This window comes from Cyrtonyx montezumae, unplaced genomic scaffold (genome assembly GCF_038088225.1).
Source record: "Cyrtonyx montezumae isolate F1298 unplaced genomic scaffold, pur_monq_1.0 scaffold_8, whole genome shotgun sequence".
In the NCBI taxonomy this organism is placed as follows: Eukaryota; Metazoa; Chordata; class Aves; order Galliformes; family Odontophoridae; genus Cyrtonyx; species Cyrtonyx montezumae.
In genome coordinates, this window is record NW_027072089.1 from 44693919 (window position 1) to 44717645 (window position 23727).

Below are 23727 nucleotides of genomic sequence, written 5' to 3' on the forward strand. Positions count from 1 at the left end.
CAAGATTCCATGGTAGTGGCAGTGGTCCAGGCAGCCCTGGCTCTCTCTCCTCTTCGTCTGAGATTTGTTTTCTAAATCTAAAAGAAAATCATGCCTTTGGAGGATGTATGTCAATCTGTTGCATCCTCTTGGCAGGGGGAGTGCTTTTCCCAAGTTCTGAAGTGTTCTCTGTATGTGGGGAGAACGCTAAGGAGGAGCTGGTGATGTACTCTCATCTCTGATATGGGTGCATCTGGAGAAACATGCAGGAAGAGCCGTTTTTCATCTGCTTCTTAGAATTTTAGTATTTATTTCCCTCCAATAGCAGTACTTAAACGTGGTGTAAACACCCATCATAGTAACAGTTGGATACCAGAATTTTTTTTGTTTTGCTGTCTCTCTTGGTTGAGCAACCGTGCTGAAATGTTCCTCTGGCTTGAGCAACTGTACTGAAAATTCTGGGGCATGCTTTCTTTCTTGGTGTATGAAACTAATGGCTTTAGTTTTCCCAAGCATAAATCTTGAGGCTTGAAAGGAATGTAGAAAAACTTATTTACAAATCCCTAAACAAACTTGCAAGCCTAATATATCAGGACCCTTTCTAGATTAGAAAGAAGTGTTGGGTACAACTGATGAATTCCTGATACATCTCTTCCGCTAACTTCCAAACAGTGTACTTGAAAATGTCAGGTAAAGTGACCTGTATTCTTGGTGTGTTATGTGTAATAAAACCCCTACTAATCATCTTGTGAGAAACTCCAAACTGCAAAGACCACCCTAAGCTGTGGTAGATGGCTTTGGTTCAGGTCTGTAATTGCAGTACTTGAACGTGGAACCACGTTTTCATGTAGGTTTTACATTTTTATTGGTTACACCCCTTTTTAATGTGCAGTCTGACGCACTTAGGGTTTTAGTCATGACTGCTGAGTTGTCAGAATGAAAAGTGTTCTGGAAGAGATTGGTCTTAAATATTGGTGAAGTCCTACTTTGGACTTGTTAGGATTTCTGGTTTTCTTGGTGAATAGAAACACCTTTACTCTTGAGAGCAGTTGCTGTTAGTGACTTGAAAATACACATAGGCATCCAGAGTATTTCAAAGCTGTGTTACTGGTGGTATTGCTTATGTTACTGTTTGTTTGTTCAGGTGTGTGTCTTTGTCACTTCTTTTTTAGCTTCTTAATGGTAGTGGGTAAGACCATACTGGTAGGTCACTTTCTAAATGTTTATCATACTGGATTCTGGAATCTAGAAGTTCTCAGAAGCACTTTGTTCAATATTAGTGGTGCAAATCCCTGAAAAATGTGAAAAGTTTGCTGTTTTGTTGCTGTCAGTATCCAAATGCTGTCCGTTCTGAAGAATCTGAACTCGTGGCAGTAGAATTAACTTGCCTCTATCTAAAATAAATTTCATCAAACCTTTATTACTTTAAAAAACAAAAAAGAAAAAAACAGCAACACTAAGATCATTCTTAAATGGTCTTCCATCTGTCATGGAAAAAAGTGAATATAGAACACCAGTAGTTTTATGTACATGTAAATCTTTTGTTTTTACTGAAGCTGGAGTTTTTCTACTAATTGATAGGTGAAAAAAATAGAAAAGCCCATGGGCTTTGCTAGTGTTTGCATTATAAAACTGTGAGATGATGCACAAATTCTGATGTAGTGCTCAATTCTTGTTTAGTTGCATATTTCAAATATCTGTTTGACGTGCGATTGCTTGTGCTGGAATGCTTAGTGCAGGAATGGAGCTAGAGCCCTGACAGGGGTTGCACAACTGGAGAAGCTTCCCAAAATTGGTATTTTTAGGGAGTTGTGTTCAACCTTCTACGTTTTTGCAGTCCATAGATTGTGTGCGGCTGCAAAGGACTCTGTGGTTTTACAAGTTACTATTTCAGTTTCTAGAAAGTATTTTTTAGCGTAATTCTCTTGTTGCCTTCATTTTTGGACTTCTGACATGGCTGCTTTTCACCTCTAATTGCAAAACTGTTTTGACTTGTAGAGTTACAGGAGGGAAAGTTGGTAATATGTTGAGCTACAGGATCTACAGTTCTTCTGCATATTTAATCCCTCTTAAACTTCTGGCATTTCTTATGGATGTGCTGGTACCCTGCTAGTTCTCATGTTGTCTAACTGGCTGAAATTAACTTCTAAGTACTGCCTTCATGGGTACCTGCCTGGAAAAAGCATGGAGAGGCAAACTGTGGTTTTCCAAGCAATAGATGCCAGGGGGGATGCTGTCTTTGATAAGTGTCACAGTCTCAAAGTGGAGTTGTACGGTTGCTTTTTCCCTTGACTGAAGTAGTTTGTTACCTTTGGACTTCTGAACTGATAATGGCACGGTTTACCCTTCTGTATCTCTGATTTGTCAGTCATCACTGTTTTATTGAAGGACAGTTGTGTACCAGTGTTTCTATCTGCAGTGTTATTTTTTATCCATCCTACTTTTGTTTTATAATTAGTGATTTTTAGACTGTTGACTCTGTTATTCTGAATTGGTAACCGTGTGTGTGTTCACATGGACAGTTCAAGCAGATGCAGTAGATCTGTGTGCAGCCAGTGGACGAGTGTCCTCTGAAGATAACTAAGAATACTGTAGGCATCTCAACTTTTGCTGATGTAATTTGCATGTGAGATTTAGCCCCCCCCCCCCCCCAAGTTACATTACATTTTGAGATGTGGGAACAGGGCTTGTGGTGTATTTTCAGCAAACATGCTAACTTGCATAACTCAAAAGGATGTGAGGTCACTTCCCCCCCCCCCCCCCCCCAGGTATTTGTGTGGCTAATGTGGTCCTGGTGTGGTCGCAGGGAGCTCTGGACCTGTCAGGGACTTCCATTGCTTAGTGCTGGAGCTGCTGCACAGTGTTAGTTTCACGGTGGTGTGCATGCCAGTCAGTCCTTTAACTATAATACGCTGTAAATGTGTTTGACTTCAGCACTTTCAATGTAATTTTATTGGAAAGGGCAGTTTTAAGAAGCTGTACTTACGCTTTATTTAATCCTTATGTGGATTCAAATATGGGTTGATAAATTATATAAACCTAGTGCACGCCATCTCTTTTTATTTTCTGCACATTTTGATGTCAAGAAACAAACATAGCCCTCCAGGTACTTATATAGCTGTTTTCTTCAGAGTGTAAGGAATCTTTTGGATGGCAGAACATACCATGCTTGGCATTGAAACTTGTAGATCATAAAAGAGCGTATAACAATATATCAGCTCATGCAAGTGAGCTTTTTTAAGGAAAATCAACTACAACTTTCAAGACATCTCTCCTGTTTACAAAATGAATTAATATAACTTGACTTAACAGCAATCAGTTTTTACTGCTTTTACTCATCTCCCTCATCTGTTTCCAGACACACATTGTGCCTATTTATGCATAAATCTTACTGAAATATGTTCCTGGTGATATTTTGTTGGGTATATGTTGGATGTGTGTAGTCTTTATCTTCCCTGAAAACATGGTTCTCTCATTTTACAGCAGTTCTTAAAGATACAATATTAAATGGAATTAAGGTGACATATTGAAGTAGTAAAATACCAGTGTACTAAATTTAAGCTGGGATTTAATAAATATGAACCACACTATAATTTCCAATGTAGTGAAATTAGCGTTGTAATAATGTTGGAGGTTTTCGTTGGCAGGAGCCAACAAAACCTCTGAAATGTGTAGAACCCAAAATATGTCTGAAATGCAAAGACCCCAAAATACTGCATGCTTTTGGAAGAGCAGTGCAGCTTCTGTCTGCCTGTCTATATAAGATTTTCTTCAGTGTGACTATGGGTGCTAAAAAGACTGTTACAAATTAAGTACATGTATTTACATGTAACTTATGTGGAGTTGTGATAACGGATGAAACTTGCATCTCCTTATGGAAAAAAATAAATCTTTAAAGTGCTGTAATGAAGGCCATGACAACTGTTACTTTCAAAACACTTGACTTGAGGTTTCAAGATCTGAGAGTTTAAATCTTTACTGAGTTAAACTCCTTACTGATTGGGAAAAAAAATTCTTTATGAAAGACTGTCTTTAAGATTGTGAGAGCTCTGTGAATGTTGCAAGATATAAAGAAGTAATGAGTTCTGTAGTATTGTTGGTGCCAGCAACAAGAGAGTGCCATGAATCAAGTGCCTTGTACTCAGCTCATGTCAGTTTGTATACTTTGCCTAGTCTAACAATGTAATGAAAATTCTTAAGTGAAGTGTCTTAACTCTGTGTACGTTCACTTGTCTGCTTTAAAGATGAAATACTAAATTGTGGTTTTGTGTTCTCTGGGCAGCAATATAAATGAATGTGATTAACTTACAACTGTATAATCTTTTACATACTTAGAGATGGATAAATGTAGTCCTATTGGCTTGAAAGTTGGCTTTTGAAGAATATTCTCGTCTGAAAGTAGGTTATATAGGTCTACATGAAAAATTAAAAAAAAAAATAATAGAGAGGAAATAATGCTGGACATGAGAGGAAAGCTTAGTGTCTTTCCTTACCAATGGAGTTGGCATTAGCATGTTTCACAAATCAGTAAGGGAGCTCAAGGATGGATCCAAGGCTTTCTCTTGAGGGCTGAAGAAACATCAAGCATGCAGAGCTAAGCCTTGTAATAGGGTCTCCCTGCTTATGGCGGGGTGTTAAGGATGTTTTTGACAAGATAACACGTTCCTGATTCATATAAAGCAAAAGCATATCATTGGCCTTGACAAAGAAGGAAATTTGTATTACAGGTGAAATAGGATTGTTTAGGTTGGAAGAGAACTCTGCAGCTTGTCTAGTCCAGCCTCCCACCCCAAGCAGAGTCAGCTTGTGCAGGCTGCCCAGGATCATGCCCAGTTAGGTTCTCAGGATCTCTGTGTAAGTATTGGGGTCCCTTAATCATCTATATGACCTTCTGCTGGATTTGCTCACTCTAGGGGCCCTGGAACTGGATCCAGCAGTGAGGATGCTACCTCACCGGAGACGAATGGTGGGCAGGGATCACCTTTCCTGTCCTGGTGGTGATGCTCTATGTATCAGAGCCTGGGTGTTGATAGCTGCCTCTGTAGCTGGTCAGCACTCCACATGTTCCAGTGGCGGGAGCGTTTCCTCCCCAGGTGCAGGAATTAGCATTTGCCTGTTCACAAGACTCTTTGCTGATTTATGCAGCCTTTCCAGGTCCCTTTAACAATACAAAGATCTGATGATGCAATCCAAAGAAACATACTTTTTTCTTTCCCTGTGGAATTGAGTTACTACTTTTCATGCAAGTTAAGATATAAAAACTAACTTCTCATACTACGGTATCTATTGATAATTCAGCACAGGTTATGTGTGTATGACAGGACATTATGACAATTTGATGTACCCGTGAAGGTAAGGTTCTGCCAGGTTTGTTGGTGTGAAGTACGGGAGGAAGCTCTAGCACTATAGAAATAAACAGGAAAACAGTTACAATGCAGGGAACTGAAATATGGATGGTGAGAGTTGTTTGCTCTTAAGACTTACTGTGCTCTCTCCAAAAAAGGAAAAGTAGAAAACTCTAAATTTGGATAACTGCCAGTCAGTCCAAGGAATGCAACTTTTGTATGCTGATAACGCTCACTTGGCTTCTTCGTTGTCTGAATGATAGATAAATAGTCAAATCAACAACTTCTGTCCTGGTAGCTGTGCTTCAACTAGGATTAGTACATTTTTTTTGTCACATACTTCCAATTAGGTACATCGTACTGAAATTTGTATGAAGTTAAATAATAAAAAATATAAATGTTCTGTGTCTGTACCCTGATAACATAGGTCCTGTATGTTTGACTTTATATCACTTAAACCTAGTGATAACATATTTTGCTGTATTGGAGTTGCTTGATAGAATTTATTTTGAATTATTTTAGCACTAAATTTCGCTATAAAATTTGCATTGAAGTTGATTTTTCATGTCTGAATAAAAAATGGTATTATACTGTAATGAGTTCTGAGATTAAGAAGTTTATTTACAGAGTGAGACAGTTCACTGCAGTCATGGTAGGAGTGATGGCTTAATTTGTGAGTGCTTTGGGAAGAGATCACAACTTCTGACAGTACGGCAGTACCAGCTGACGTGGAGCTGCTCAAGTCATACTGCAGAAAGCAAGCACATTTAAGGAATCTTAATGAAAGACTTTCATAACACATGGTAGTGTAACAGCTTATGAAATTCAAAGCTAATAAGATATGTAATTAATATGCATGCTAATGATGCATGTTATTGTTTTCTATATGTATAGAAAAATTGAAGGGATAGTAAAGAAATGTCTGCATGCCTCGTAATGAAAATGCTTACAGGATTTCTCATGCTGGAGTCCTTCCTTACAGCGTTCCAGAAAAGATTTTTGTACAGATTGACAAAAAATAGTAAGATCTGAGACTTTTTTTTTTCTTGATGGTGACTCATAAGGCATGGAGTGTGTGTGTGTGTGTATAACCTTTCTGTTTTTCTACATTGCAACTTAAAACTGTTTTGACAGCAGTAAGGAAGATGTTAAACGTGTAACATTTTTTCTTCTTTCCTTGAAGAAAACAACATCTGGGGGGAATGCAGGAGCACCCAGCCCCAGCAGCAGAACAAGTGAGCCCATGTATGTTAAAGATGGGCAACACCATAACTCCTGTTTGTGGAAGAAAATCCTATTTTGCAAACCTAGCATAGGTCCTTGAGGTAATTATTGAATACGAGGAAGACAAAAAGCTTTTGATAAAGCTCTTTGTTTCAGCTTTTTCTCAAAAATAAGTTGCTCTCAGATAGGGTTGTTTGTGGATGAGTGAATACAGTAGAGTTGGCAATCAGCTCACTTGAAACAGAGAGATGGGTAATGAAGTTTAGCAGGCTTGTGGTATTTCTCAGAAATAAATGATCTAAAGTGGTGAATAATGAGGGGATTTTATTCTAAAAGGGTAGTGAAAATTTAAAGCAGAAAAACGAAAAAATCAGTATTTGTTGGTGCCTGGATGGTTAAATGTAGTAGGTGAAATTTGATGTGGGAGGATAAACTCTGATCTTTGAGTGTTGAACTAGATTTGGCTTATTGTACGTAGTTGTGTGTAAGAATCAATGCAGTGCACAGTGACAGTCAAAACTACTCAAATAATTCAGCTGTTAACTTAATGAAGAGCAGAAACAGGAGAAACTGTGCTGTGTAGTTTTGTTTTGTAGTGAACACAACTAAAATGCTATTTACAGTTTTCCATCGAGTTCAAAAAGTATATAGGAGAAAGTGAAAACCAAATGTTGGGTGACGGTGGGATTTGAAATACATTTCATGCAAGGATAATTGGAAAAGAAAAGGCTGAAGGAGAAATGATGGAAGTGTATAAAATTGTCACAGAGCAGCTGGATAGTCATCATTACTTCTGTGGCTGAGGTGTGGCAAGCTCAAAATGAGGAATACTTTCACATACCCCATAGGCTATGGAGTTATTTGTGTGATGCTATAACTGCAAAACACTTAAACAAGTAGAGCAAATGAAGGAAAAATACCCAAGAAAATTGTAGTGTGCTATGACATACAGCAGTGCAGTTTCTGACTTGCACCAAAGGAGCATTGTTTTGTGCTGGACTGTTCTTGTACTCTGTCCTAGACATCCTTATCTTCCTCTTTGGAGACAATGTATGAGTCCATACCGGCCTTAGAACTTAGCAGTAGTTGAAAACACCTCTAAGCCGGAAGTGTTTGTAAGATGCACTGGCTGTGCTGTGTTTAAAGATGCGTGTTGAAACCAAGTTTTTCCATTTGTGGTTTCAATATCATGAAAACATCTTGTATATTTTAATAAAGTGTCTGATTACTGTAATTGAAGAGGAAGAGATATGGGTCCCATAGGTCTTGAAGATATTCCTGTCTGTATCTGGCAGGGGTCAGGTGGCATGCTGAGGAAGATGGAAACAAGACAGCCAAGTTCTCTTTGCAGTCATCAGCAATAATGGTTGTATCTCCTTTCACTTGGCCTTGTTTCTCCTGTTATCACTAAAACTCTGTCCTTTATTCTGATCTCTGTGACCTGTGCCACTTCTGTTGGGCATTGCCATTTTGCTGCGTGCTTCTCCAGCAATAGCACTTGAAATAGCTGCTTCCTCTCTGGATATGGTAGCAAAAGGGGATTACTGTTAAGGGACTGTTGTGAGTAAGAAGCTGCTGGTCTGCAGCACCCTTAGATGTCCTTCGTGTGATTTTTGAAGTGTGATTTGACATGAATGTGAAATTGTCAAGAAGTTTGAATTTGTCTTGCAGAGTTTATTTTTCTCAAGAGTTTTACTTGAGCGAGCTCTTAAGAGGAATATTGAAGCTCTGAAAGGGAATACTTCTGTGGTTAATTCTGATATAAGCATTTCTGAAAGCTTGCTTTGGCTTGTTAAATGTGAATTTCCCCCATCTCGTCTTGACTTCTGAGCTGTATTAAAAGGCACACAAACACCTGACAGACAGTGAAGTCATGTCACTTTCTGTTCTTAGTGATTTTTTTTCTCTGTAGAGCTATATTTTAATTGAGAATGAAGATGTCATGATGCAAATTAAGATTGTTGTTAAAAATGTGAAGTATTTCCATTAGTCTTAGCTTAGTGTACTGTTTTAAGTTTTCATGCCTCAAAAGTAAAAAAAAAAAAAAAAAAAAAAAAGTGTATTAACACTTAGATGGTTTCTCTCCTGAAGCTACCAAAAGGTGAAATTCTCTGGTGTTTTTTCTGTTTTTTTACTGTGTATTTTTGGAAAAGACATGTTTTAGTAGGATACAAAGTATTTCTCACCAAGTGCATTTGATCTAGCACTGCTTCTTGGTCTGGTTGGAGTCCCAAGCTGTTGTAAACCTCCTACTCTCTTGTTTATATTTCTGATCCATTAGTATGTTGCTGCTGTTGTTGTTTGCTTTCTTTTCTTGTCATAAGCTCAAAACAATGGGCTGTGAAAATATTGTGATACTCTCCTTGATAATTGTTTTCATTGTAGTGCTTCTTCTCTTCTATGAAGAGCTAACTTAAACTAGCAGTGTTGTAATGAAACAAAATGAACAGCATGCAGCCTTCAAAAGTAGTTCTGATTAGCCCTGTATTTTTACTTCCTTACATGTGTTTTTGAATCTATCATGATTTTACTGTTTGTTCTCATTATATCTGAGTTATTACTATCTTGCAAAATTAAAAGTGAGGACTACATGCCTATAAATAGCTTAGATATTGATAGTATTTGGTTTGCATAGCTTAGAAACTCTTGTTGACTGAGGGGGAAAACAGGTTGGAATTTGATGTGAGGGACCAAAGACAATTTTTTAATGTAGGTCAGATATGTTCCTCTTATATGTATTTCTGTGAAGTAAGCTTTCAGAAAGCTTGTACTTTAACGTTTCTTGAAGCAGCGTTACCTAAGGGATGTAGCAGGTTGGACTGATGGATCATTGCATAATTTCATAAAAGTAAATAACAGTCAAGCTCAGGTCTGGTCAGATCCGAACTGATCAGTTCAATGATGTCTGATGCGCTACCTCACTTCAGCAGGCCAGTAGTGGGTGGTCTGGGCACGTAGGTGGGAGTAGGACGAGTAAATAGTGGTACATTCTTGATGTGATTTGCTGGTACCCAGCAGTTCGTATTCCCCGGCTTTCCTATCATCCGCCTTGTCACTGGAACATTACCTAGCTGATAAGTGCTATTTATGTAGTTCATAAGGTCCCCCTAGAATACTTGATGGTTTTTCATTGGACACTGTATCTGTGATTTTCAACCAATACACTTTGTTTAGTTTTTCTCTGAGGAGATGTAAACCACAAGTGCGTAATACATGCCTGTTGTAAAATGGAGGCTGTAAACTTTAAGGCAAAGTTTATGACAAGTTTATTAACAGGACCTTAAAGATGTGGGTTTGTTAAATTTGTTTTAGGAATGTATTTTGGTGAAAAATCGGTGAAATTACATTTGTTCATATAATTAAGTTTGCACCTTGTATATCTATTCATTGCCATGATTAAAAAAGAAATAATAAGGGAGGGGATGTGGTGGGGGGCTTGACTCGTGGGATTAATCTTTTTGCCCTTTGCCATTCAGTGGTTATGTGCCTGCTGAGTGGCATGTTGTGACTTCTTAACATTGATGAAGTTCATTAGAGCTATTATTTAAGATTTTCATGTTTTGGAAAAAAAATATTGTAAATGTGGAGCTAATGAAGGTAACTAGTTCATAGAAGTGTATTTGTTTAGATGTGGGCAAAGATTAAGTGTCAAAATATCCAATGGAAGATGAGTGACAGCTGTTTCACCTGTCTGTGAGAGATATGCAGTTGCTGATTGTGAATCAAGTAAATGTCAATAGTTCTGTTTGTATGGAAAATTGATAGACAACCATTTTTATCTCTAGCAGAATTTGTATTTTCCCAAACATTTAATTCTGCTTTTATTGTTTTTCTGCAGGATGGATTAGATGCTTTGGTATATGACTTGGATTTTCCTGCCTTACGAAAAAACAAAAACATTGATAACTTCTTGAACAGGTGTAAGTATTTAATGCTTTGGTTACTGACTAACTGGGACTAGAGATACCAACTGAAATAAAATAATTTGTTCTTGCATTTTGAGATGTCATTAGGGATTTTGGGTGCAAGCTGTTTTAGAAGTCATATTTGTTTATTTACCAGTCAGTACTGACACAGTTACCAGTAGAAATCTAATCCCCAGCTAACGAATGTTCAGGTTTGCTAATGTAAATGATGTTGTTTTCAACATCACAGAACCTGTAAAGAGAAAAGCCTGTCTCTTTGTTCTTGGCAACCTTTTGGACTCCTGTAGCTTGCTTTGTAATGTCATGTACTAATGTATTTAAAGCAGTTAACAGTAAAATGACATAACATGTGCAGTGTCAAGAAATCATACTAAAGTGTTCACTGTTAGACTGGAGCATGTGTTTTATATCATAAAAAGTCTCTTTTCTTTATCCAGTGAGAATCCTATACTGCTGTATAGCTGCTGTATTTACATATTCATGCAGCTTAGGATTATTAGTTAATTAGAATTAATTGGGTGTTGATCTGCTGGAGGGTAGAAAAGCACTACAGAAAGACCTGGAAAGACTGGATTGATGGGCCAAGGTAAGCTGTAAGATGTGAGTCTGGCATTTTGGTCACTAGAATCCCAGGCAACTTTACAGGCTTGGGGAGGAGCAGCTGGAAAGCTGCCTGATGGAAGAGGATATAGGTGTTCTGATGGACAGTCAGCTGAATATGAGCCAGCAGTGTGCCCAGGTGACCAAGAAGGCCAATGGCATCCTGGTTTGTATCAGGGATGGTATGGTGAGCAGGATTAGGGAAGTAATCCTACCCCTGTACTCAGTGCTGGTGAGGCCCCACCTCAAGAACTGTGTTCAGTTTTGGGCACCTCAATACAAAAAGGACATGAGGTGCTGGAGCAGGTCCAAAGAAGGGCAGCAAGGCTTGTGAAAGGCTTGGAGAATATGCCCTATGAGGAGTGACTGAAGGAGCTGGGGCTGCTTAGTGTGGAGAAGAGGAGGCTGAAGAGAGACATTACTGCTCTCTTCCAATACCTGAAAGGTGATTGCAGTGAGAGCAGGGTTGGTCTCTTCTCACTGGTGACAAGTTGACAGAACAAGGGGAAATGTCTTCAAGTTGCATCAGGGGAGGTTTAGGTTGGATGTAAGGAAAAACTTCTTTACAGAAAGGGTTGTTAAGCACTGAAATAGGCTTCCCAGGGAGGTGGTTGAGGTACCATCCTTGAACGTGTTTAAAATCCATCTGGATGTGGTGCTCAGGGATGTGATTTAGTGGTGGATTGTTTGTTTGCAGTTGGACCTGATGATCCTTAAGGTCTTTTGCAACCTGAGCAATTCTATGATTTTGTGATTTTTTTTTTAATATATACACAATTAGGCTGCCGTGGTAGCTTCCTTGATTTTTAAAGAAATCAGCAGGCATGAGATAATGTTTTATTATCTAGACAGAAAAAAGAATATGCGAAGAAAGTGATCATTTGTTTGTTTTTCTTATTTTGCAACCATAAGATATCACTACCCTACTTAACTTTCTTGTTAATTCTGTTCCTTGTTGTTTTTTGAAATGAATTTCAGAATTCATGTACCTTCATGTTAATGTTAGTCTTCAGGTACAACTCATTTCAAATTTAGGAAGTCACTTTATTTTTTTCATATGATGCTCTATTCTACAACAAGATATCCTTTTCAGTAACAATATTCTTGATGATATTGATTCTACTGATAGAAGTAAGTTGCCTGCTTTTTGTACTTAAAAGCAAAATAAACATAATCAAAACAAAGCATCATTTTAGAGCAAAGTCTTTTATGGTGTACCAAATGGACAAATTCTGGAGATGATGTGGCAGAGTTGTTTGCTGATTCTAGTCTTGCCCCTGCCTGTGCGTAGAATGGGCAAACCTTAGAATTAAATGAACTTCTATTAGTTTTTTACAGGCTTAAACATTGTAACTAAATGTTGTAATAAACTGCTTTTGTGGCAAATACAAAGTAATTTCAGTAAAATAACCTAATTTTTGTCTTTGCATCATTGACATTGATTTAAGTGACAATAACAAATCGGTGGTTTTCAGTTTATTCCCTGTCTGTGCCAATGTTAAGCCCATTAGATGTGGTTGTTGGCTCAGCATGCATGTAAGCTGGTTGCTGCAGTGCCTGAGGTCTAATGTTAAACTTCTCACAGATGAAGCTATGTTTGAGTTGGTATGCATTGTTATACAAACATTTTGTGTACTCAGTTATTTGCAGAGAAGCTGTGGTGAAACTGCTGGAGAAAGGAGAAGTTGGATTAGGCAAAGGAAATGCTTATTTCAAAACATAATTTGAATGTAGTTTTTAAGAATAGTGAAGTCGTCAGTAAGTTTCAGAAGATCTTCACTTTTGCATGTGGGGATGAGCGAAAGAAAGGAAAATGTTTTCTCACTGTCTTGAGTATTTTATATGTGTAAATTACTGTGAGTGAAATGTAACCTAAAGGAATCTAAAGGTAGAGAACAGACCAAATTATTTCAGCTTCAGACTGCTTTTAGAAATGTAATTTTGCTGTCTTTGCTGGAATACAGAAACAGGCTGTGGACTTGTGAGGAAATGGTGAAATCTGGTTTGTCTCAAAATTCTGAGTTCAATAAATAAACAAATTCCTCAATATAACCTAAAACATACAGGAACATTTTATTGATTAATAGAAAACCATTAAAAATATCTTTTGTCCAAACAGTTTACATTGTTATTCTACAAATTCAGAATAATGTTTTACAATACAAATAAAATCAGAGCTTGCTTTATTTTATGGAGAACTTACTGTTAGCAGATGAGTAGACAGTAAGTTAGTTAATGGTAATTAGAAGATCCTTGTCATGGACTGGATGATCTTGGAGGTTTTTTCCAGCCTTGGTGATTCAGTGATTATATAAGAATTGCTGCATTTTGGTTCTCTGCAGTCCTATCCATCTGCTGCTATTGGTCAGTTTTTGCAGTGGGCAAATAAGGCAATGCATTTTATTCTGACTTGCTGATTTTTTTGATCCTTGTGTGACAAGACTTTGTCAGAAATTAGAGTTGGAACATAGATTGTTGAAATCAGCTGATGGCATGTTGCATTGTAAAGGGATGGCTCCACATTAGTGGTTTGACAGTGTTTATTCAAACAAAACTGGTTTTGTTCCTGTAGAAAATAAAATCTTAATGAATTTTAATTGCCCATATGCCACTTTTGTTTGAGATAATGGCTAGTGTAGGCTGCATCCAAATGGTATTTTCCTTTTGTCTGCCACATCTTTTTTTTTAACATAAACTATAGAATTGATATTTCTCCTTTCTCTTCCCTTGTACTTCTTTTAAAGTTTACCATTAGGCCTAGAGTATTAGTTTTGAAAATAAAATACTGTTGTATAACTTGTTTTATCAGCAGTATTTTAGTAGCTGTTCCTTCTCTTTAGAAATACTGAAACTTGAAGCTTTTCCATGTAATCTCATGCCAGTGTTGACCCATATGGATTAAAATAGACGGTTTTAATCTTTGACCAAATTTGGAATTAGAATATCTGCCTGCTGGGAGTTGGTAAATTATCATAGTTTATAGAATGACAGGTTTATATAAATAATTACCATGATTCCCACTGTGTGTTTTAAATTAAAATCTACTTCTTACAGTAAAAGGAATAATGAAAGTGCAGAATACTGAGAGCTTTTTTTTAAAAAATAGTTTCTTTAAGTGTCTCTTATGTATACTTAATAACATTTTCTCAGATGTATTGCATAGTTATCCAGAAATAGTCTTTTTAAAACAGATCTGCTTGCAAGCGAGGTCATACTGGATATGTGATTTTTGCATAGCTTTTTTTTGTTTTTAAGATAATTATTTAGAAAAAATATTCAGAAAAAAGTTGCCAAGTGAAGATGTTCAGTAATTTGATTGAACAGTTGTTCTTGTGTTATGTTTGTGTTGGGTTTTGTTACTACAGTAATGAGAGTGAGGTCATGCATTCTGCAGGGAAGTTTCCAATAGGGAAGTAGGTTAAAAACCGGGTCCCCTGTGTAAGGAGTTTATCTTTCAGTAATGTTGAAAAATTAAAATAAGAGGTGAACGAGTTATATCAATTTGATATTTTTGGAATGTGAATTATCTTTCACATAGATAAAGACACAGTAAATAAAATGAGAGATCTGCGCATGAAAGCTGAAGATTATGAAGTGGTGAAGGTGATTGGCAGAGGGGCATTCGGGGAGGTTCAGTTGGTAAGCTCTTTCTCTGTATGTTTAAATGTTTTCTGTAACAATTCCTGGTATGTCTCTTTCTGAATACAGTGTTCAGAAGATGAAGTCTTTTGTATTACTTATATATCATGTTATATATATATGTACATATGTATTATATTTACATTATGTAATATACACTATATTATATGTGGAAATCTATTTCTTTTTATCCCATGGCAATGCTTTTGAGAATATCTGTACTCTCAATCTGCACTCGTTTTTGCACTGTAAGTCATACTTCTGTTGAAAAGAAGTGAAATGTATATTACTTGTAATCTGCAAATCAGCCTTTGCTGCTGTATTTATGGACTCTCAAACGGTTCTTCAGGACTCAGAGAGTTTCTGCCACTTCAGGGCCCACACTGGAGTTTTATGGAAGTTTCTTACAGATGAGAGGAGATGTGCGCTGTTGGTGAATCAGCAACTGGACTTGTTCATGCTGCTTTATAAAACTGAGAATTAGTGGGATAAACTAGGCATAAGCAGCAATTTTATATGTTTGCTATTGATCTCTAGGAAAGGCCTATGATCTTAATGGTATTTAAGAGGAGCCTCCATCTGTCCTTTTAGAGATATTCACCTGCAAGTTATAAAATCACTGTTACACCTTTGGAGGCTGTTGGATACTTCTAGGAAGAATTTTAAGCACAATATCAGAAAATGCTATTTAATTATTTTGTGGGTGTGCAATATATCATTCTCCATAAAAGCGTGAAGAGTCTTACGATACCTATTAAATCGAGTGAAGCAGGAAAAATAATACATTGTTATATTCTTCCCATATTACTGTGGAAAACTAATGTATTTTAATGTATTTTGTACATAACTCTTGTCATAGGTAAGGCATAAATCGTCAAGAAAAGTGTATGCTATGAAACTTCTGAGCAAATTTGAGATGATAAAAAGATCCGATTCTGCGTTCTTCTGGGAAGAAAGGGATATTATGGCTTTTGCTAATAGTCCCTGGGTTGTTCAGGTATAGTGAGATTCCTTTAAAAATACTGTTGGTGTAGAGCAGTTCCATTATAATGCTGCATGAGTTCTATTTTCATGGTTTAACTTTCTAATTTCCCTTTTTCTTCACATTGATCTCTTGGAGAAATGCATGGCTTACAACTGGAGTGCTATTGACAGCAAATAGCATGTTCTGTACTTCCTTCAGGACTGTTTTGCCTTAACAATTGCAAGATAAACCATTCTGTTTATTATTAGAACTCTTTGCTAGATAGAAGTTAAAGCTGGTGAGCCTGCTCTATAGTAATTCTTTGAAGCAACTTATGTAAGAGAAATAGAAGTTAAAGCTGGTGAGCCTGCTCTATAGTAATTCTTTGAAGCAACTTATGTAAGAGAAATATGTTAAGATGCTGCTTCTGCATATTCCAATTGTATATATTTGACTACAAATTATGCCTGCACTGAAACAAGAACATAACCAGCATTATTACAATTTTTGGAGAGGCATTGCTGCATTTGAAGTTTACGCAGAGGATGCCTGAAGCAATCATCATACGTTTGTGAGCATGTTAACACATTTAAACTGTTCCTACCCTTAAGCATGTAAATTCTTTTGTTAAGTTAGAATTAAACAAAATCATTCAAGAGTGACCTAAAAATCATTCAAGTTTTACCGCAGTCAGACAGGTAACTACATCACTGTCTGCCTGGGAGTGATTGTACAACACTGTTTTATGGTTTTCTAAAAGGCTTAAATACTTCAATCTACTTACTCTTAACTGTTGAACAGAGCAATGACTACTGTATGGGAAGTACTACTTTTTTTAGTTTTAAGCTTAGGTTCACTTTCTAAACAATGGATACACTGACAATAGAATAATAAATATTCAGTGATAACACAAATAGAATCAGGCAGATACTTGCACTACAGTAGTTTTATGTTTACATATTTGTCAGTTGTCATTCCAGGGAGTAAGGAAGCATTAAGTCTTATTATGCAATGAATTCTCTTTGAAATTGTCAATATTTATTGCACCAAATTGTAATCTGGAAGCAGAACTCCACTGTTTATGTAGTAATATAAAAGAAAGGAAAGTCTGACAAAAACTGTCTAGAGTTAAAGACCTTTTTAGAAGGTCTACTGGATGATATGAAGTTACTGCAGTAGTTGTAGCAGTTCTATTATTCTGTAAGTCAAGTGGCACAGAAATTTCATGGTTTTCCAACAAGCAGAAGATTAAAGATAGTTGGAACATTCAGTGACTTGTTTTTTATTTTCTTTTTACAGTTATTTTATGCATTCCAAGATGATCGTTACCTTTACATGGTCATGGAATACATGCCTGGTGGAGACCTTGTGAATTTAATGAGTAACTACGATGTTCCTGAGAAATGGGCAAGATTTTATACTGCTGAAGTTGTTCTTGCATTAGATGCAATTCATTCAATGGGCTTCATACACAGGTGAGAAATAAAAATAAAAAAAAATATTGTTACATAGTGTTTTAATTCTGTCGGAATTTAGTTGAGATAGTCTTAAAATTGCTAATGATCATTTTTTTTACTATTGTTTCAATGTTACAACTTCAGAAATACTTGCCAACAGAAATTATTTTGACTCTGTCACCTCAGATCTGTAAAGTTTTTCAGTTCCTCAGTTCAGAGAATAATAAAATTGTCCCACTTTACCAAGAGATGCAGACCTAGAGTAACATGAATAAGGTGACCTCAGATTAATTAATTTAACTTGACTAGAAAAAGCTGTTTTGAGAATTTGTTAGTGATAGTATACACTGTTAGTAATTATTAACTCTCAGCTCTGCATTTAGAACCTCACCTGGCTTCAGAGACACCTTAAACAGGAATCTAAACAAGGATAGGTTGAGATGTTCTCTGTTGATATTTGAACTTCTGTCTATGTTTTAACTGTATTAACTAGAAGCAGAAGGATATCTTTATCAACTGAAAATACGGAAACAATTTGAGAAAGACATGCTGTATATTCTAAGTTTGTAATTTGGTCAGATGTGTTAACACATTTTTCCAGAAAAGCAGAGCAAAAAATATTAATATATTGCTTATAGGTTCATAAGGTTGGAAAGGACCTACAAGATCATCTAGTCCAACCATCCTCCTATCACTATCCCTACCCAACTACTAAATCAAATCCCTTAGCACCTCATCTAAACGCTTCTTGAACAGCGCTAGGGATGGTGCCTCAACCACCTCCCTAGGCAGGCCATTCCAGTGCCTGACCACTCTTTCAGAGAACAAATGTTTCCTCAGGTCTAATCTAAATCTTCCCTGGCGCAACTTCTGGCCATTCCCTCTCGTCCTGTCATTAGTTATCAGGGAGAAGAGGCCCACCCCCTCCTCACCACAACCCCCCTTCAGGAAGCTGTAGAGTGCAATAAGGTCTCCTCTGAGCCTCCTCTTCTCCAGACTAAACAATCCCAGCTCCCTCAGCCGCTCCTCATAAGACTTGTGCTCCAGACCCCTCACCAGTTTTGTTGCCCTTCTCTGAACACGCTCCAGGGCCTCAATGTCCTTCTTGTAGTGAGGGGCCCAAAACTGAACACAGTACTCGAGGTGCGGCCGCACCAGAGCTGAGTACAGGGGGATGATCACCTCCCTGCTCCTGCTGGCTACACTATTTCTAATACAGGCCAGGATGCTGTTGGCCCTCTTAGCCACCTGGGCACACTGCCGGCTCATGTTGAGCCGAGCATCAACCAACACCCCCAGGTCCTTTTCCTCTCTACATTCTTCAAGCCATTCTGCCCCAAGCCTATAGCATTGCATGGGGTTATTGTGGCCAAAGTGCAGGACCCGGCACTTGGTCTTATTGAACCTCATCCCATTGAGCTTGCCCAGCTGTTCAGCCTATCCAAATCCCTCTGAAGGGCGTCCCTACCCTCAGGCAGTTTGACACATCCTCCCAACTTGGTGTCATCTGCAAACTTACTGAGGGTACACTCAATTTCCTCATCTAGGTCTTAATAAAGATATTAAACAAGATGGGCCCCAAAACTGACCCTTGGGGGACACCACTCGTAACAGGACGCCAGCTGGACTTAACTCCATTAACCACTACCCTCTGGGCACAGCCCTCCAGCCAGTTCTCCACCCAGAGAAGAGTGAACCTGTCCACACCACGGGCTGCCAGTTTCCTCAGGAGAATACTGTGGGAGACCGTGTTGAACCGTGCTTGAACAGGATCTAGATGATACATCATTAATGATGTTACTACACTACATTTAATGAATGAATTGTCTGGCAGAACCATTTGTGCATGTGTATTGCAGCCTTCAGAGAGCAGACAGTTGAAGTTGCCAGCAGCACTGCAGATCTTTTCCTGAAATCTTGAGTATTTTGAGGCTGGCAGATTTGAAATTTGAAGAGTGAATGGAAACTGATGAAAATGTGATTGCTTCGTGGATTAAGGATATAGCAACAAAGGATGTGGGAAGGGCTGAGGCTGCTACCTTTACCTCAACCTTCATTTGTAAGGTCTGCTCTTATGCCTTCTAGGTCCCTGTGCTTTGTGGCATAGTGTGAAGGACTGAGGCATTTCTGTGACAGAGAGGGATCAAGCTGGGTTCCACTTAGCCAAATTGGACATATACAAGTCCAGAGTTGGATGCACCAAAGATTATGAAGGAGGTGGTCAGTGTCATGATACTGCTGTCCGGAGTCTCTCACTCCAGGAGAGGAGAGAAGGATAGTACCAAGGGTCTGCAGACTGATCAGCCCCGTGACAGTCTCTGGGAGTGGAGTATATTATCAGGGGAATAAGGGACAAGGTGACTGGGAACAGCCTGCGTGAATTTACCAAGGGTAAAGCATGCCTATCTAACCTGAAGGCTTTTGATATAGCTGGAATGGAGAGATAGCTGGAATAGGAATGTGGAACACTGTCCTCAAAGGGTTATGCTCAGTAGAATGAGGCCCAACCATTTGTTAGAGAGTCCTCACAAAGTTTATGAGGTCAGCACAGTTTCTGTTCACAACATGAATAATGTTCTGATGAGACAGAATGCACCAGACTTTGGCTGCCCAATGGGACTTCATATAGAAGATAAAGCCAGACTTGAAGTTGCACAGTGAAAGGATTAGAGGCAGCAATGACACAAGTTGCAGCAAGGGTAATGGAGTGCTGGTGTAGGTTGTCCAGAGGCTGTGGAGTCTCCTCCTTGAAGATCTTCAGAAGCCTCCTTGGCACCTGCTGTGTGTGTCCCTGCTGCATCCAGGGTGGTGCCAAAGTGCCCTGCCAACCTCAGCCATTCTGTGAATATCCAGTTACTCACTAGGAAATAAATTTGAGTATGGCTAAACAATGGAAGAGAGTTCTTAAGAATTAGTGAAATGCCCATCCTTGAAAAAATTCAAAACTCAAGTGGATTCAACCCTGAGAAACCTGAATGTGACTTTGAAGCTTAATCTGATTTCCTGAGTTGTGCTTTAATCAGCCACTTGGCCTAAGCATCTTACAAAAACTCCTCCCAACTAAAATTATTCTGTGTATACTGATACATTTCCACTTCATGCCCTGAGCTGAGGTATTGCTAGAGCTTGACTTCACAGTAGTGGCCTCAGTTCTAGTTTTGAAGTTCCAGAAATATACTTTCTTCTGAAGCTTATTTATTGATTGCTGCTTCTTGCTAATATTCTGCTAGTACATTTAATACTGTTAGCTTTGAACTTCACCAAGTTAGCTTATGGAAATTTTCTTTCTTTAAAAGAATTGCTGTGTAAAATGAGTTGAGATGATTAGCTGGGAATCAAAATAGATTTTTTTTTTTATATATGTAGCTGAACTGGACCTTAATAGAGATGACCTTAAACCACGGAGTGTTTTTTGTTTTATTTTGAAACAAGAGTAACTTCTAGATTTGCTAAATTTAGTGACTTGAGACTGTTCCTACATTCATTCTCAGTTTTGAAAATGTCTTATCACACCCTACACACAGGCTGTGGAACTACTTTAAGAAGGAAAAAATGGAGGAAATGGTTGTGCTTTCGTCTTGTTTTTCTTTGCCATGTTACATCAAAAAGTGGATAACTTCTGCTGTTTTCATCAGTTAAACTGACCAACTTACACAAAAATTTTTCTCTTTTCAGAGATGTGAAGCCTGATAATATGCTGCTAGATAAAGCTGGTCATTTAAAACTAGCAGATTTTGGTACTTGTATGAAGATGAATAAGGTAGGTGTAAGTTTTTAACTTTGCTTTTCTGTTTGTGAAAGTGAAAATAAAATAGACTGAAAACTTTGGATGAGAGATGTCCAAGGATTCTGCTCTATTCCTATTACTATTCTTTATGCATCCTACTAAACTACTGTATAGAATGTGAAAACGATTCTGGAAATAGGGATTGCATCAACTTCTGTACCGTGTTGGACCATTAATTGTCTCCAGATTCTTCTGGACTATTTCTTAGTTTTTGTTATCAAAGTTAGTGTGAAATCAGTTCACTTCAGTGGAATAGCAGGCACATAATGTGAGTTAATACCAGTTTTTTGGGGCTGGTTTTGCTCTCAACAATGGGAACTTCTGAGATGTAGAAAAATGACCTAGTGCTTAAGGTTTAAGTGCCAAGAAGAAGTAAAAATGTAAAACCTTTTATTAGTGTCACAGAAGTAAACTTGTGTCAGTCATGCTTTACATTCTGTGCTGTACTAAACGAGGCTAGCTGTTGTGTTCAGGAGCAAGAGTGAGTTAGCTCTGTGAAAAATAAACTGCTCCATATAGACAGGAGCTTGATACAGGTGCATTCTGGATTTACAGTGCATGCAACACTTGCTTTGTTACATTTTAGTTATATTTTTTTATACAAGTTTTTCTGCGGATCCATTTCTAGCAGTAGCATAGAATTTTTCTGGAAGTGTCTGAACTCTGGAAAGAGTCTTGTGATTTCTGCTTCAGCGTTCTAGTTGACATCTCCGGCGTGATTGCTTTGTTCTTCTGCCAGTCCTTTCTCAGGAGCGTGAGGAATGTAAAACATTTTTCTCATCTGTTACTCAATTTGAAGCCTCTGCTTCAAGTTTCAGGATCTTATCTCTGTTGCAGTCTTCCTGGCATTAAGGATATTGGCTTGGAAGTGAAGAAGTTAATTTATCTGGTCTCAAAAGCAAAATCCCGAATGTTTGACTCTTTTGCACTAGCAGAGGATCTTTCCTTGTTTACCCTAACTAAATCCTGTCAGTATGTAAGACATTCATACTTGTATGAGCAAGTAATCCAGTGCTTTGCTCTGGATTTAGTAGTTTAGTGATTAAAAATGTTCTCTGAATGGGCATTTAAACATTTGTTAATGAAAGTTGACGGTTTGTCAGTGTTGTTTAGGCTGCATAAGCTCTTGAAGATGGTTTGCAATTTCAGCTCTTACATTTGGGCCTGGCTATTTTCTTTCTCTTCATAGGAAGGTATGGTACGATGTGATACAGCTGTAGGAACACCAGACTATATCTCTCCTGAAGTATTGAAGTCCCAGGGCGGTGATGGTTACTATGGACGAGAATGTGACTGGTGGTCAGTTGGAGTCTTTCTGTATGAGATGCTTGTAGGTGAGTAGCAGGATAATAAAAGTCAGCTGTAGTACTGTTAGGTAAGCTAAAATAACACTGCTTTAACTATTTAATTTATTACTTTCCTGCCATAAGTTGTGATTTACTGATTGCGGAATTCATAAAATATATTTTGGAAATATTCTGGCACAGTTCTCAAATGTTTATTTGCCTATTGTTCAGTTAGTTGCTTGCATTTATTGCATATATAATTAATTCAGATGCTATGCATCAAATCCACAATCTTTCTGTGTTCTACTTTTTGTGTTGTTGCTTTTTCAGGTGACACACCTTTTTATGCAGATTCTTTAGTTGGGACATACAGTAAGATTATGAACCACAAGAACTCACTCACCTTCCCTGATGACAGTGACATCTCTAAAGAGGCCAAAAACCTTATTTGTGCCTTTTTAACTGATAGGTGAGATTTAAACTGTATTCAAAATGAAAGTAAGCTTTCCTTAAGAAAACTTCTCATGTTAGAGGAGTGTATGTGTGTGTTATATAATGTGTTGGTTTGGGTTCATAAACTGCTCAGCCGAAGTGGAATTTTCATTGTCTTGGTATGAATGCAGCATAACTGTTCCAATTTAGATGCTACCATAGTTAGGTGTATGCGCTCTCAATGCACTCCTTTTAGTTGAATGTTCTCCTTTGTATGAATTTGATTTTATTTGTGCCTCAACAACATAAAGTTGCTTTAAGTACAGGAATGCTATCTTAATTTTAGTCAAGAAGCTTCTAGAATTTAAGTTGCTTAAATCTTTTAAGTCTCTTTGTCTACCCTGAAATAATGTTTGTTTAACCTGAAGTAGCAGTTACTAACTGATGCTGCTGCAAACTGGGCAGGAAGTATCATCAGTTTTATCTTGTCCAGTCCCAGTGCCTGGGAGAAGAGTCACCAGTGCTTGCTGCTGTCCTCTGTGGTTGCTATCATGTATAGTGGTGGAAGGGAAATGCTGCTGCTGTGAATAATTCTACATTCTAAACTTGGTTTGAATATGAAGTGCTATTTCTTACTAATAGCTGCTGTGTTGCAGAATGTCATAAGAGGTCCTTTAGGATAATGCTGAAGCAAAAGGTGCATTTTGGGAGTGTTCCTAATGCAGTCTCGGCTGAATGCTTGTGGGCATTCAGTCCATAGGATCAGGGTAGAGTCAACTCAGAGGTAGACTCCTGGGTGAAATGTGGATGTTAGGTTTTTTAATTTTGTGGGTGCGCTCCAATTGTACTCACACTACTTACTGATGTAAGCATAACCTTTGCTTGAGACCTGGTGCTACAAAGGATGGAGGCTGTTTTGTTTGCCAAGCTGCTTGGGATTCATGTAAGAGCACAAATTCCTTGACAGCTGTCTGGCCAGTCTGTGATGATGGAAGCAGTAGCAGCAGGAGTTCTTGTCAGGATTTAAAACCTGATTTTGTTCTTAAATGTACCTGTGGTATTGCTGTAGTTATTTTCATATCTGAAAG

The 23727-nt window shown here is 37.9% G+C and overlaps 1 protein-coding gene across 2 annotated transcripts in view; it reads left to right on the top strand.

Annotated features, from left to right (window-relative positions):
• The window catches only part of ROCK1 (Rho associated coiled-coil containing protein kinase 1), an 89901-nt gene that overhangs the window by 21807 nt on the left and 44367 nt on the right, over window positions 1–23727 (top strand). For both annotated transcript variants that reach the window (XM_065752242.1, XM_065752243.1), the window contains exons 2-8: window positions 10387–10468; window positions 14613–14713; window positions 15573–15710; window positions 16977–17152; window positions 20810–20894; window positions 22111–22255; window positions 22538–22676. In XM_065752242.1, the coding sequence (XP_065608314.1) occupies window positions 10387–10468; window positions 14613–14713; window positions 15573–15710; window positions 16977–17152; window positions 20810–20894; window positions 22111–22255; window positions 22538–22676 (866 nt within the window). The remainder of the gene's footprint in view (window positions 1–10386; window positions 10469–14612; window positions 14714–15572; window positions 15711–16976; window positions 17153–20809; window positions 20895–22110; window positions 22256–22537; window positions 22677–23727) is intronic.